General features: G+C 45.8%; 1 protein-coding gene across 2 annotated transcripts in view; it reads left to right on the plus strand.

The window, feature by feature from the left end:
- Positions 1-14,557, plus strand: part of rttn (rotatin) — a 60,125-nt gene extending 45,568 nt beyond the window's left edge. For both annotated transcript variants that reach the window (XM_076290840.1, XM_076290841.1), the window contains 13 exons: positions 1,113-1,203; positions 2,256-2,406; positions 3,875-4,012; positions 4,841-5,046; positions 6,668-6,773; positions 6,958-7,058; positions 7,227-7,304; positions 8,389-8,515; positions 11,472-11,707; positions 12,089-12,398; positions 13,512-13,615; positions 14,070-14,139; positions 14,263-14,557. In XM_076290840.1, the coding sequence (XP_076146955.1) occupies positions 1,113-1,203; positions 2,256-2,406; positions 3,875-4,012; positions 4,841-5,046; positions 6,668-6,773; positions 6,958-7,058; positions 7,227-7,304; positions 8,389-8,515; positions 11,472-11,707; positions 12,089-12,398; positions 13,512-13,615; positions 14,070-14,139; positions 14,263-14,345 (1,801 nt within the window). In that variant the 3' untranslated portion in view covers positions 14,346-14,557. The remainder of the gene's footprint in view (positions 1-1,112; positions 1,204-2,255; positions 2,407-3,874; positions 4,013-4,840; positions 5,047-6,667; positions 6,774-6,957; positions 7,059-7,226; positions 7,305-8,388; positions 8,516-11,471; positions 11,708-12,088; positions 12,399-13,511; positions 13,616-14,069; positions 14,140-14,262) is intronic.
- Positions 14,558-15,593: the final 1,036 nt, after the last annotated feature.

The raw sequence follows: 15,593 nt of genomic DNA on the forward strand, positions 1-15,593 counted from the left end.
ATTTGGGATTTGCTCTTTTGAAGCCCATTTCTAGTGTCCCTAAAACACAGGAATGCAAATACAATCGCTAATCCGGCATCGACGTGTATTTCTTCAGAAATTGAGTAAACAACTGCAATTAAAACCTTCGTTTACAAGATTGCTACACTTTTGAAACAATTCGGTAAGAGTTTGATGTACCAATTTAAGTTTAATTTCACTGCTAGTTGCTCCCCTACTGAAATTGAAAAGCCAATTAATCTTTTCCAGACCAACTCCCAATTGTACATTTGTGAAGGTCTGGGTATTCCAAGGGTAGCCTGGTCAGAGGTAGAAAGATCGTAGGTCAGCTTTTTCCCTGTTTCTCAGAAGAATAAAAGTAGCTTAAGAGTGTTGGTGAAAAACCACAACCACAGCCTCCCATGAAAGATGTTGTCAGTTGCGGTAACTTTGTGGATGTTTGGGTGCAGTTAATTGTGAATTACCTAGCTAAAGCTCAGTGAACCTTATCAGGGGTTCAGTGCACTTTAACGCTGGCTATTAACATGCATTTATTTGTTTATTTATTTAGTTATATATTTATTGCTATCCTTGGCTAACTGCAAGCAATGCCTGTAGAGAGGTAATTAAAGTTTATATGGCAAAAACAACAACACTACAGCATATCTGTATGAAGACAGAGACAGTGGCAGTTTTATCTGGTAATGGTTAAGCAGAAACAATCTGCAAATATAAATGTTCCAAATATTTACAGGAATTGAAAGTGTCCGGTTCAGGTTTAACGTGAAGCTCTAGGGTGTCAGACCAGAGTTTAAATTCCATCAGTTTCCTCTCTGACTGTGACACTAGCCTCAGGTTAGCTGGCTGTCACAGTTTCTGGCAGTTGCTCAGAATCCTAGTCATAATGTCCTGCATCTTCATCTCATTTTCCCTTTCGATTATAGCAGACTCGGAGTGAAGTCAAACGGACAAACAACCCCAGAGCTGGGAAACTGAGAGTTTAACTGTGTGTGCGTGTGTGTGTTTGTCTATCTGTGTGTGTGTGTGTGTGTGTGTGTGTGTGTGTGTTTGTGTGTGCATATACTGTATGTAGAACTGTTTATTAGTGTGTGTGTCCCTCTCCTGTGCCGCAGCGTGGTGGATGCTGTTGGCATTGAGCGCTGTGTGAGTGAGCTGAAGACGCCCACTCTTCTGCCAGGAGATGAGGAGGATGCTAAGAATCAGGTCTGTCAGGCTTTTAAAGACACTTGCTGCTTCAACTGTTTATTCTCTTCATTCTGGAGGGCAACCAGAACAGGGGCTTTCCTGTCTCGCTGGCTTCTGCCATGGTTTAATGTCATAAAAGCGAGTGAGCACTCACACACACACACACACACACACACACACACACACACATACACACACACATGAATAATTTTTTGCCTCTGTTTTTAAGTCTCTCTGAGCCTTGTCGGTTTCTTTTTCCCCTCACTCTCCTCACTCTCTCTTTCATTTTCTCACGTTTAAATCTTCACTTTCCTTTCCTCACTGTGCCCCTGCTCTCTCTCTTACCTCCCTCTCACCCGCCCCCAATGTTTTCCCCTCACGTGCCATCCCCTCTTTCTTTCTTTCTTTATTTCTTTCTTTGGTGTCCTCCTCTCCTCTTCACACCTTCTCTTGTCTCTCTCCTTCTAACCCCCCTCCCTCTCTGACTCACCCCCCCTCCATTCCTCCCTCTCTCTCTCTCTCTCTCTCTCTCTCTCTCTCTCTCTCTCTCTCAACAAGCTATACGAAATCCATCCTATTGTAAGGAAGAGACTATTTTTTTCTTTTCAATCCAGACATCAAATAGTCTATACCAGATGGCGTATATGACATTCAAGATTCATTCATAGCTTTCTATTGAGTGGTGAAGATCCTCCATTATGCCAATTTTTACAAAACGCCCCTGTCAGTGAGACATATTTTGATCTGTTGCCCCCCAAAAGACAACAATTTTATCATCAAAATGTTATAGCTGATTTGGTAAGGTCCCACCTTTGAAGGTTTTAGAATATCTTACTAGCATAGATTTTAAAAAACATATTTAAGTTTCTATAACACACAATGCTCTGGCCATTAAATAGCCTTCGTTGCGGAAATGGCCTTAAATTAAACAAACAAGCAAACAAGCTCTCTCTCTCTCTCTCTCTCTCTCCATCTGAACCCCCTCCTCATTGCCCTCCCTCCCTCTCTTCCTCCCTCCCTCTCTCCCTCCCTCCCTCTCTCCCTCCCTCTCTCCTCTCCTCCTCTCTCAGGTGTGTTCTCTGCTCCAGTATGTGGGTGTGTTCTGTGAGCTGCTGCAGTCTGTGGCCTCCCTGCAGGCAGAACTGATCCCTCAGCTGGACTTCCTCAAGCCTCTGCTGAGCCATGTCTTCACACTCCTCACTCTCAGTCCTGCACACCTGGGTAACCAACACACACACACACACACACACGCGCACACACACGCACACACGCACACACACACACACATACACACACACACACACGCGCACACACGCACACACACACACGCACACACACACACGCACACACACACATGCACACACACACACACACACACACACACACACACACACACACACACACACACACACACACACACACACACACACACACACATCAGAGTCAGACAGTACCACAGACAAGCACACATACTGTACACCTACCACAACAATTTGAAGCTTCATCAGACATGGAAGTGCAATGTTACACTTTTTGAAGTGTAAAGTTAGCCAATATGGATTTAGATTCTTTTTACGACGACTACAGGATCAGAATTTGTGCTTCCTTTAAGACATTAGATGCCAGCAGAGCCTTTGTCACACATCATCTCTCCTCAAAATACATCCACATTATGAGTAAGGAGTGTCTGTGTTATAGAAAGGTGGAGGTAGATGAGATGTAGGATTATTTTGTCATTGGTAAAAGATTTAGCAATAATTCACTGTGTTATAGAGAACTTTCCATTGTGTACGGTGACTTTGTCAGCACAAAGACACCTGCTTCCTGTTCTGCTGGGCAGGTTTTCACACCTTACCCACATTGCTGATGCGTTGAAAAAAAAAGTCCTGTTTTGTCAGTCTGTAGTGTTGTTGCTGAAGTGTATGTTGTGTTTGAGGTGTGTTGCAGTTGAAATGTGTGTTGTAGCAGTTGCGGGCTTTGTTAGTCCTAGATGTTGCTGGAAGTGGTGTTGTGGGCTTGTTGGTGGTCTTTCCCCTGGTCATAGAACCATCCCAATGCCCCAGTGCAGTGATGGGGACACTGTGCTGTAGGAGATGTTAAAGCTAGGTACTGGTTCCCAACCCCAGTCCCAAATTCCCAACCTGGCTGATTCTGTCTGGGAACCTAACCATCTCCCTAGTGTGCTGATTGATTCCATCACTCTCCACCTCCAGTGCAAAATAGCTGCTGTGCACCACCCAGGTGGGTGCTACACATTGGTGGAGTTCACTGCAGAGTGCTATGGGGACCTAGAAAAGTGGTATGTAATGGATAATCAGAAAGGTATCAGAAGTTAATGCACGTTTGAGGTGGTAAAGCGGCTACAACGCAAAGTTACACCTCAAAGTATGCGGCCAAAACTCTGGAACTACTTTTTTAGGTGTATAAATACATGTAATGTTGTTAGATGAAGTGCATCTTAAGGCTGATTAGTGAAGTGTGCATTGTAGCAGAATGTGGTAATACTGAATTGTAAGTTTGTGTTTTGTTGTCATCTCTCTCTCTCTCTGTGTGTGTGTGTGTGTGTGTGTGTGTGTGTGTGTGTGTGTGTGTGTGTGTGTGTGTGTGTGTGTGTGTGTGTGTGTGTGTGTGTGTGTGTGTGTGTGTGTGTGTGTGTGTGTGTGTGTGTGTGTGTGTGTGTGTGTGTCAGACTCACGGACGGCTGGGGCACTGCGTCACTCCTGGACCGTCTTGTTGACGCTTCTGGCCACTCTGGTGCGCAGGAACACCACTGCACTCTTCCCATCTGTTGCCACGGCGATGCACAGGCACTGGCACACATTTTCAGGTAGGGAGTCTGTGGGTTGGGGGCTGTAGTGTGTGTGTGTGTGTATTCACAGGATGTGCATTTTTGAATGGTCTATTTGGAAGTGTAGGTTGGTGCATTTTTGTTCAGATGTATCTATATTTCCATATATCTGAGTTTGAGTATTTATATGCAGACCTAGTGAGTACGGGTGTGTGTGTCTGTGTGTCTGTGTCTGTGTCTGTGTCTGTGTCTGTGTGTGTGTGTGTGTGTGTGTGTGTGTGTGTGTGTGTGTGTGTGTGTGTGTGTGTGTGTGTGTGTGTGTGTGTGTGTGTGTGTGTGTGTGTGTGTGTGTGTGTGTGTGTGTGTGTGTGTGTGTGTGTGTGTGTGTGTGTGTCTGGTAGACAGACTCTGCCCAGCAGGAGCTGAGGGAGGGCCTGTAGTGGTGGGTTGTAATGAGCCCTGTTTAAGACTAATGATGGATTTGTCAGCTTGTGTCAGGCCAGGGAGGGGGGCTGACGGATGCCTCCGCCGCATCAGAGCAGCTTAGCAAGCACACCAGGAGGAAGAGGAAGATCTGCTAGCTTCAGAAAAATGGATCTGTTTGTTTTCATACAGTAATTTGTGTTTGTTTATTTAGCAGGCAGTTTCATACAAAGCACAGTGCAAGTTTAAATTTTATTTGTTTACACAGTATAGTAGCAGTGAGTATTGAAATGAAGTGTTTATCCAATACGCAGGGCAGGTGCTTAATGTTGCTTACATGTTGCTACACGTGATGATGGCGATGCTGATTTTGGACGGTTACAAACGTTTGTCTGTGACTCCTCTTCTCTTCTTTGATGTTCTGTACTGTTTGTCCCTTTTTAGCCACCATATCCCTATGTGTGGACCAGTGGTCTTCAGAGCCTAGCCTGTACACAGCTGCTCTTCACTTCCTGAGTGTAGTGCTGTCAGAGGAAGCCAAGAGGCGGGATCAGGAAGTGACTGGTCAGCTGACCCCTGATTGCCGTAGTCGATTGGCTGAGCTTTTGAATGGCACCCCGGGTGAGCAGCTGTGTGAACTCCTACTGCAGGTAACCTCACCTTTCATAGCGGACCTTAACACTTTGAATGCCGCGCTGTTTTTCGGAAGCTTTGGCCCAGAGTGCCAGCAATCTAGATCATTGTTGACGATTTTTGTAGAGCCACAGCGTATTCTGTTATAGAATATAACTATGGACACATACTATGTCTCGTTTGAAAGGTGAGACTTTAAGCTCTCAGTGGGTACAAACCATTTATTTCTACATGCCTATTGCGTTTTTTGACAGTCAAAGTGTTAAGCAATAGTGTAATGATGGAGAGTTACAGCTATGTACCATACAAGCCTCACTTCCCACTAGGGCTGCAACAGTCGCAGCCCTTCTCCCCTACACACTATAAGACTCTGTGCTGGGGTATGTGGGTGACCACACATCAGCATAGGTCTTGAGAGACACAGGCAACCACAAGCATTGATCCAAAAATGTCATATCATAAAATGCTGAACTATTCCAATTAAATGTGCAAAAAAAAAAGAATTTGAATTACTGATTTGAGTTAAAATGCAAACACCAAAACATACACACACATATACTGTACATAGCATGGCAGACCTTCGCACATGGAGTTCCAGGTGCAAGCTCTGGACATTCTTTATAACTTTATATCATATTATGCAGTGCAATGTGGCTGTTACTACTGACTTCACAGGTGTAAAAGGTGCAGAGTGCAGTTTCAGAGGTTAGAACTGTCACGCAATGTATTCTATTTTTGGAGTTTTACATTTCCCACAGTGCAATGTAGAGTACCCACTATGCCTGATAAGATATGAGAAAGAGATTTTGCATCACTGATTAGCTTATTAACCTAGCCTGGTTAGCGCCACCACTTCTCAATGAGACGTGGTCTGGGAACCAAACGTTAATTTTCTCGTATTTGAAAAAAATGCCCAGATCCGTTTATTGGGTGCCACGGATGTCTATCAAATGCGTCTGTGCATAGCTCATCATTGTCTTGCTTTCCCCCTTGTTCTGTGATTGGTTCCCTATCTGAGGCAAAAATTAGGGCGGTAGTTTCCAGGCTGCCTTAGCAGCGTGAATCAAATCGCGCGCAAGGCAGCATGGGAACACCCAGGCTATTATTAACCTCTACTGTACAGTAATTTCCTGTGTATTAGCCGCATTGTGTATAAACCGCAGGACACTGTTTTATGCAAGTTAAAAAAACAAAACCATATTAATACCATTTTAACTGCCCCGTGTATTTACGTCATAGAAATTACGGTATATAGTCATTATACAGTACAGTCATTGGGCTCTGCGTGGGCATTTGGAACCGAATGTGGTACAGACGCTGCAGCCGTTTGCGCTACAGCTCCCGAAGCCTGCGACTGATTGTGGCGTGTGTGTGTGTGTGTGTGTGTGTGTCTGATTGTGCTGTTCTCACGCTCCTGTGTTGGGTGCTGCGTCTGATTGTGCTGTTCTCACGCTCCTGTGTTGGGTGCTGCGTCTGATTGTGCTGTTCTCACGCTCCTGTGTTGGGTGCTGCGTCTGATTGTGCTGTTCTCACTCTCCTGTGTTGGGTGCTGCGTCTGATTGTGCTGTTCTCACGCTCCTGTGTTGGGTGCTGCGTCTGATTGTGCTGTTCTCACGCTCCTGTGTGGGTCCTGTTCAGAGGTACGAGGCCACTCTGCCCCATGACCAGCTGAGGAAGCCCACAGCTGCTGCCCTCACCGCGCTCCTCGCCTGCAGCTCCAGTGCCCAGAGCTATGCGTGCAAAGGTAGCCGACCGCACACACACACACACACACACACACCAAATATACCCAGAGCATAGAGTGTCTGTTTTAGCACTATATGTGCTGGCCACGTCTGATTAGTTTAAATGTAACACATTAGTTTAGTGTGACCATATCTTGCCCTATTATTAGCTTCTTCCTTCCTTTCTCTCTCTCTCTCCCTCAGCTGGGCTTGTGGACACCACAGTGGAACAGATGAGGCAGATTCACACTTACCTCAACCTAGAGTCCCTGAGACCAACCAAAGCAGCGCTACGCAACAAAAAGGTCAGCCTGGTCTCAGTGGACATCTGTGTGTCCCATCACCATCATTTTACTGCTTTTGATGGAACTGCTTAGGACTGATAGAACATGGATTTGAGTCATTCTTTTTCTTCACACACACACACACACACACACACACACACACACACACACACACACACACACATGCAGGAGGAGAACTATCTGAAGGAGCTGAAGATGGACCTGGAGCTGCTGAGAAACTGCCTGTATCAGCACAGCGAATGCAAAGCAAGTCCATGTGCAGTGTTTTATTTATTGTGTTAACCATGAAATTTTCATCGAATAAATTCATCACAGGCCCTTGTTGTGTCTGTGTTCTCTCTCTTTCTTTCTTTCTCTCTCTCTCTCTCTCTACTTATCTATCTCTGTTTATTTATCTCTTTCTCTCTCTCTCTGCTCTCTGTCTCTCTACTTTTCTCTTTCTTTCCCCTCTTCGCCATATTCTCATCCTCTCTACTTCTCTGTTTTCATCCTCTTCTCTTTCATCCCCTCCCTCTCTCTTCCCTCTTCCCTATTTTGTTCTCTGAACTCCCTCGCCTCCCTCTCCGTTGTATCTACTTGTCTCTTCCTCCCTTCTTGTCCTATCCCCAAATCTCTTCCCTTTCGTCTTGCCCTCTTTCCCTCTCCTTTGCCCTCTCCTCTCGTTTCCCCTCTCATCTGTTCTCCTCTTCTCTGTCCCACTTCTTTCATCTTCTATCTTCTCCTCCCTCTCTCCCTGTCCTTTCTTCTCTCCTCTATTCCTCTGTCTCACTCTTTACTCTCATCTTTGGTCCTCTCCTTTTCACCCTAATTTCCTCTACTTGCCTCTTCTCTATCCTTCCCTCTCTCCGCTTCTCTCATCTATTCTGGCAACCTCCCTTTCCACTTCTCTCTCATCCCCCTTCTCTTCCCTTCTCTCAACTCTTCACCCCATCCTCTCTCTTACCTCCTCTTCTCTCCTCTCCTCTCCTCACCCCCTTCCTCTCTCTTTTTCTCTCTCCTCTTTTCTTTTCTTCTCTCCTCACCCCCATCCTCTCCTCCTCTTCCCTCTCCTCACCCCTTTCTCTCTCCTCTTTTCTTCTCTCTCATCACCCCTTCCTCTCTCTCCTTCTCTTCTCTCTCATCACCCCTTCCTCTCTCTCCTTCTCTTCTCTCTCCTCTCCTCACCCCTTCCTCTCTTCTTCTCTTTTCTTCTCTCCTTTCCTCATCCCATCCTCTCTCCTTCCCTCTTCTCTTCTCTCCTCTCTTCAGCACCATCCTCTCTCTTCTTCCCTTTCCTCCTCTTTTCTCCCTCCTCATCCTCTCCTCTGCTCTCCCGACTCCTCTATGACAGACTGCTGCCACAGACTCCCGTCTGGCTGCCATACTGTACGCCCTCTGGCCCTGGCTCCTATTGGATGACCCCTGCATGACCTCAGCCCTGGAGCTGCTTTGTGTCTACACGGCCAACTGTAGTGCTGGTCAGTATGCTAGCTGGGGAGTGTGTGTGTGTGTGTGTGTGTGTGTGTGTGTGTGTGTGTGTGTGTGTGTGTGTGTGTGTGTGGTCAGGCAGGGTGGGTATGAGCGTGGTTGTTTTCTCTTTGTACTTCTTTGTAAATATATAAGAGTTTTATGCCTGTCTGTATATGTGATGCCTTCAGCATTGTTGTGTGTGTGAACGAGAAGCATACAGTTATCAGGGCTTAGCTAGTTAACTGCAATTTGGAGTCAATTAACCCATTTGACATACCCATGTGTATGGTATGTTTATTCGCCAATATTTCTTTGGAGTCCTTCTTTGTGTATCTGTTCGTCATGGCTTTCTGCATAAGTCGGTGTGTGGGAACAATAATTGAAGAGGTATTTCTGCTTGTGGTCCAAGTATCTATGCATCTTTTAGCCTGCAACCAACTCTACACCAATGCGTACCACACAAAACACACACACACACACACACATATATGCAGGAGGAGAACCATCTGAAGGAGCTGAAGAGCCTGGAGCTGCTGAGAAACTGCCTGTATCAGCACAGCGATTTTTTTTTTTGTGTGTGTACCACACACATGCCTTTGTTAGCATGTCAGTCTGACTCATGCATCACACACTCTGTGGACCATTGTTGTGTTTGAGACTGCTGTGTGTGTCTGTGTGCGTGCAGGCGCATGTGTGAGTGAGTGAGTGAGTGAGTGAGTGAGTGTGTCTGCGTCTGAATTCGACTGTTGGTCTTCAGCTAGCTCTGGAGCGTCTCGCTGAAGATCTCTGAATTCATCTCCACCTTATAGAACAAGTTGCCTCTGGCGACTGACAATAGAGCCCATGTGAGACTGCGTTCTCTCTGTATGATGTTTAATGTATAGCCGGGAAGAATGGAGCCAGGACATACTGCACAATGTATGTCTCTGTCAAAGGAAGAGCTCTCTATTGTGTGGAGGAACAGAGGATGAGAGAGAGAGAGAGAAAAGGAAAAAAGGGCGAGAGAGAGAAATAGAGAGAATGAAAAAAGAGTGAGGGATAGAAGATGGAGAGAAAAGAGGGGGAAAAGAGAGGAAGGGGTAAGAGAGAGAACTATCGGGGGAGGATGAGAGGAGTGATGAGATGATTTATTTAAGATTTTAGGGTGGCTTAAGATCAGATTAAACCCCACAAAGGCCCTGAGCTGTTTGTCATACCTTACCACTGGAGCCTGACATTACTCAAGAGTATTCACAAGTGTCTGTGTCTGTCTTTGTCAATGTGTATGTGGTACCAGAGGGTAAGGCTGCCGTACCAGTGATTCCTTGCATAACCCTAGAAATGCATTGTGTGTGTTTGCATGCACATATACCGTACCTGCATCTGTTGCGTGGAGTTCTGTGAGTGGGTGGGTGTCTCACTGTGTGGACTCTATGTTTGGTTTTATGGCAAGACGTGTGCATGGTTGAGGTCATGGAAAGTACAACAGGTGTTCCTGTGTCTGTCTGTGTGTGTCTGTCTTTGTGTGTCTGTCTTTGTGTGTCTTTGTGTGTGTGTACGTTTGTGTGTGTGTGTATGTGTCTGTGCGTGTGCATGTGTCTGTGCGCGTGCGTGCGTGTGTGTGTGTGCGTGCGCATTCGCACGATTGCATTTGCAACTGAACCACTAGCAGCAAAAAAAAGCCCCCCACTCCCCACCCCTTTGCAAGACTCCTATCTTTTCTTGCAAGATGTTTTAAAACTGAAAGTCTGAAATCAAGTCAAGACTGTGTAACATTGGCACATCATTTGAGATAACGGAGTGGAAATGCATCTGAAGAGTGCCCTGTCACAACTGGCACTTTAACTTTTATTATTAGAAAGCACGTACGGCACTGTACTGCATGTGTTTCATAGCCTTTCAAACTGTTGTGTTCCCATTGTGGTGCAATTGAGTCTGTCAAAGTGTTTTTGTTGTGTGAAGTCACTGTTTCCAGCTCTGCTGTCTGTTTGTGCTCTACCTGTTCAGCATGTGGATTAGGTGCGCTTTTACAGTAACTGAGCCCCTTTCTCTGAAGGCCCAGGGTCCTTGGTGTGTGTGTGTGTGTGTGTGTGTGTGTGTGTGTGTGTGTGTGTGTGTGTGTGTGTGTGTGCGCGTGTGTGCCACTTCCCCTTGATCTATTTATAGACATGAAGTAGGCGGCAACACTCACTGTCACCCACAGAAACAACGGCACACACACGCACACCCTTACACGCATTCAGGGGCGCATTCATTGTGTGTCCCAACACTCTTGCACAATTTCCAGCCTGATAAACGCCCACGCTTGAGAGAGACTGAGAAAGAGAAAGTTAGTTGGCAGATAGTCAGTGGGGCTTTTGAGCAGATTGAGTAAGTTTTTCTTTTTTTCTGTTTGTCAGTCAGGGACCTTTTGAGAAGTTTCTGATTGGGGTCCCAGTAAAGCAACCTGGGGCCCCGCGCTCTCTCCCACACAATCGGCACTGAACAGTTTGACAACGGTCTTCTTTTCCATCCCACTGTAATGACGGGGAAAGTGTGTGTGTGTGTGTGTGTGTGCGTGTGTGCGTGTGCGTGTGCGTGTGTGTGTGTGCGTGTGTGTGCGTGTGTGTGCGTGTGTGCGTTTGTGTGTGTGTGTGAGGGGTAGTACCGAGGTAAGTGTGTCATTTATATATGTGGTTGGAGAGATTAACCCACTGATAAGTGTGTTAATCTCCAAATCTCGTTCTCTCATACTCTCTCTCTCCCTCTCTCTCTCTCACTCCATTTTTATCCTCCATCTTTCCATCCCTGTCTCTCTGTCCATCTCCATCTTTCACATGTTTCTCTCTCGCTCTGTCTTTGCTTTCCTGTTTCCTTCTTTTTCTCCCCCTCTTTTTTCCCTGTCACTCATCCTTTCCCTCTCCCCCCCCTTTCTTTCCCCCTCTGTGTCTCCCTGTCTCTCCTCCATCACTTTCTCTCTCTCTCTCTCCCCCACTCCCTCCTCAGCGTGCAGTGCTGTGTGTGGAGGCGGCGGCGGCTGTCCCGCTGGTGTCTCGGGTTCAGGTCAGGCTGCAGTGTTGCCTCGGGGGCCGCTGACCAACTCGCTGATGCACGGCGTGATGAAGCTGGCCTCCCAGGCTGCCCCGGACGCCGGCAGCAGCCAGAGCCACATCCAGAGCTTGGCCTTCTGTCTGCTCGCCAACCTGGCCATCTCCCGTGACTGCAAAGGCATCCTACAGAAGGTACGTTAACCATGCAGACACACACACACACACACACACACACACACACACACACACACACATCTAGTGCCTGGCCCTCTGTTCGCCCTCTGCTTACCATCCTGAAGGTGGCATTTAGCATGCAGACACATACACACACATACACATACACACATACACACACACACACACACACACACACACACAGACACACACACACACACACACACACACACACACACACCAACCTGGCCATGTCCGCCACTGCAATTTTGTTTTTTAGAAGGTTTTTTAAGATTTCAACTCCATTGTGTCCTCTTTCTTACATCCTTTCATTCTGTCTCTGTGACCATCCTCTGAAGTAAGGCAGCTGTTGGATAATAATCTCCCTCTGTCCTCCAGAGTAACTTCCTGCAGAACTTCCTGACGGCTCACCTCCCCAGGCCGGGCCGCAGGTCCTCGTCGTCGGCCGGCTCCCTGGCCGCTCTGTGGCTGCGGCTGCTGCTCAACGTCTCGTTTGGGGAGGACGGCCAGCAGATGCTGCTCAAGCTCCACGGCAGCCTGGAGCTGCTGACCGAGCTGGCCCAGAACCAGAGACCGAGCCAGAACCAGAACCAGCGGCAGGCCGCCACCAGACCCAAACCCGCCGCCCTCCTCATCCTCCACAACATCTGCTTCAGTTCCGCCAACAAGCCCAAGGTCCTGGCCAACGGTACGCGTGCTTCACCTTAGTAACAGAGAGCAAGCAAAGCCTGCATTTTTCCTCATAACTGAATCTTTTTATTAGAATGTCTTCAAAAGACGAGTTGAAGATGTTGTAATAAAAGGGATCAGCTTAAGCACAAGTGCAGCCTTTTATTGTTTTGTTTTATTATGCCCTGCTTACTATGTTTGGTCCAGCACACACTAGTGCGTGAAGCCTCTGCTCCCATCCTTGTGTTCCGTGGGCTTCCTTAGAGGGCCACAGGGGAATGCCTCTGCAGGGGGTGTCATGGGACACGTTTATGGGTTTGAGTGTTTGTCTGTATGTCTTTCTGTTTGACAACACTATCTATTATCTGTCCGTCCGTCTGTCTATTTGGCTGTTTCTCAGTCTCAAATTTCTGTCTGTATCTGTTGCTCGCTTTCTTTCTCATCCTCTCTGTAGCTTTCGCTCTCTTCTCTTCCTCCGTCTCTCACTCTGACTCTTTGTCCTGCGCTCTCTCTCTCGCTCCCTCTCTCTCGCTCTCTCGCTGTACAAACAGTATTGGCTTTGTTTATTGGGCTTGGCTTTTGACTGGGCCTGGCTCCATGGCTCCCTCATACTGACTCAACTGTCGTAATGTGACATGAAGGAGACCAGCATACACTGCTCGGACTCATCGGCAGAGACTTACCACGTATGAGTGATGATGCTAGAGGACAGTTTTATGTTGACATGATTGCTTTGACGTCTGCCATGTAGAAGTCAGCTGGGTTCTGGCAGCTTGCACTCCTAGTCCTCACCCTAGTACAGTGAACAGTAGAATGGTAATAAACAACATAGGTTGGTGCGTTGAAAAGGACAATCAAAGGCAATCGTTTGTTTTCAAACAGTTTTTCATTGGCTTTGAGTTGAGTCTGAGCAAGTGGTGAACAAATGTTGACGTTGGAATAAGTGCTACCATTGAAATTTGAAATATGTACACAAATAGTTCTCAAATCTAAAGCCCAAGTTGGGTGCTTTCCTAGTATGTATACAATTTGGGTGTCACTGTACATTTTTTCAAATTTGGTTTTTTTTTTTAATGTCTTGTTATTTCTCTCTCTCTGATCTTTCTCTCTCTCTGATCTTTTTATGTTTTAGACAAGACGGTTGGTCTGCTCGTGTCCTGTCTGGACAGTGACTTCCTGGACGTGCGTGCAATCGGCGCCTCTGCTCTGTGGGCTCTTCTGCACAGCTATCAGAAGGTACCTCAGCCCCACGCATCCATTGCTAGCTCAGTCTGTTCTAACCAAGCTATTGGTCTTAAAGGTGCTTTTCGTCAACAGTTCAACAGATTGCACCTCGCAGCCCTCTAGTTGTCCATTTAGTTTTTACACTCTTGTGGTTGTGCAAACTCCGGAGCTTGTGGATCAGACCGACCCATAAACAATTCTGTCCTGTCAACACATGGCTTCAACAACACGGAATTACAAGGAAACGGTGTAATTTGATTGGCTGCTGAGCTCCGATATCAACTACCTTTTGCTAGAATCACATACTGTATCTCTAATGTCTGTTGAGACCAGAGAAAAGAAAGTAAGACATATTATCCATTTAGAGCAGACTGGCAGTTGATATAAGTGTAGACTGCCTTGTCTTTGTGCTCTTTTTGAAGCCTGTATTTCTTACGGAAACTGCATGTGTAATCTCTCAACAAAGGCAAAGGTGGCTTTGAAGTACCCCTCCTTCAGACTTAAGGTCGATGAGATGTACTTGGAAGTGAAAAAAGGTATGCATCTATTCAGTTTGATCATATATTTTCAACAGTGGGACCCGTGGTTTCTGTATTGTCTTCTTATGCAATGGAATGATTGCACATCCATTCCTAAAGCTTGTTTGGTGTTCTGTACAGATGCAGAGCTGAAGAAAAGTGAGCCCCTGACTTCATACCTCTTGAAGTGCCTGGAGAACCTTAAACAAATCTTGAATGTTTAGCAACAGTGGCCTATGTAAATGTTTCTATTCTTTAATAACTTATTTAACTAAAATTGCTAATAGCTTGTTTTCAGTTGCAGAAAGAGCTATGCTGCTATTCCTATTCTGTATCAAAATAAAAACAGAATATGTTGTGATTTGTTTGTAACGTTATTATTTTTTTACATTTTTCTTTATTTTATACTTTTCAAATAAAGTGTAATTAAGTGGAACTATTGAGTGTAATTGATCATTTCTTTGTCAAGTCGGTAAAGTAATACAAAAAGAAAAAGAAAATAACTTGGAACACATTTAGCTTGTAAAAACTATTGTGATTACGTCACAATTCATAAGTTCTCACATTATGTCGATGTGTGAAGCTGTTAAGTGCTGACCTCCCTTATTTTAAAATCCTATTTGACAAGACATATGATGAGGAACTGAATATTTCCTTCTTTCTAAAGCAACTAGATGCCTACATGCTTGTGACAATGTAATTTAAGAATAAAGTACATTTATGAGAATAAGTTTACACACCCATGCTAAAGTTGACCTGATAAAGTTCCCTTGGCCTTTGGCATTAAAATAGCCCCACATCATCACATACCCTTCACCATACCTGTACCATGGGGTACTTTCCATAAGATCATCTCTCAATGCAAATCAAACCAGCTATTAGGCTAACTGAAATAAAACCATGTCAATCTCTAGGTATGGTGAGTGGTACTGTATGTGATGATGTGGGGCTATTTTAATTCCAAAGGCCAAGATAACTAGCCTAGAAATCTAGACGCACCCTAGCGGCGGCAAATTAATTTGCTCAGCCTGTACGTCTAGTATCGAACCATAGGAATTTCTATTGGCTTAACACCGTGGATGTTCTCCAATCACAGTGCTCTATTTCGTTAGAGAGTCTTAAGGCGGGCTTAACAGGATAACAACAGTCCTGTGACGCTGAACAACAAGGAAGGTGGCTATGGCGAACGAAGAGCGGTTGTTTGAATCGGCGTTGGCGTCAACTTTGGAGGAGTTGGACTTGTGCTTTTCTTTGAAAGTTGAGCAACACAATGCACTTAAGTCATTCCTTTCTAAGAAGGATGTGTTTGCCGTTTTGCCTACCGGATACGGATATGGTCGTAGCGCTGGCCTATTGCATGCCTAGGCAGTTTGAAAGACAATTCTCTGCCCGCCCCTTGGATTAAGCGAGGTGAATGATTCGATGCCAGACTATACATCTCAATGATATAGGATGGCCCCGCCAGGCTACAA

The sequence above is a fragment of the Alosa pseudoharengus genome, unplaced genomic scaffold (assembly GCF_046254945.1).
Source record: "Alosa pseudoharengus isolate Yale_2024_CS ecotype anadromous, Long Island Sound unplaced genomic scaffold, YU_APseudo_1.1 YU_APseudo_1.1_scf_18, whole genome shotgun sequence".
Taxonomy (NCBI): domain Eukaryota; kingdom Metazoa; phylum Chordata; class Actinopteri; order Clupeiformes; family Clupeidae; genus Alosa; species Alosa pseudoharengus.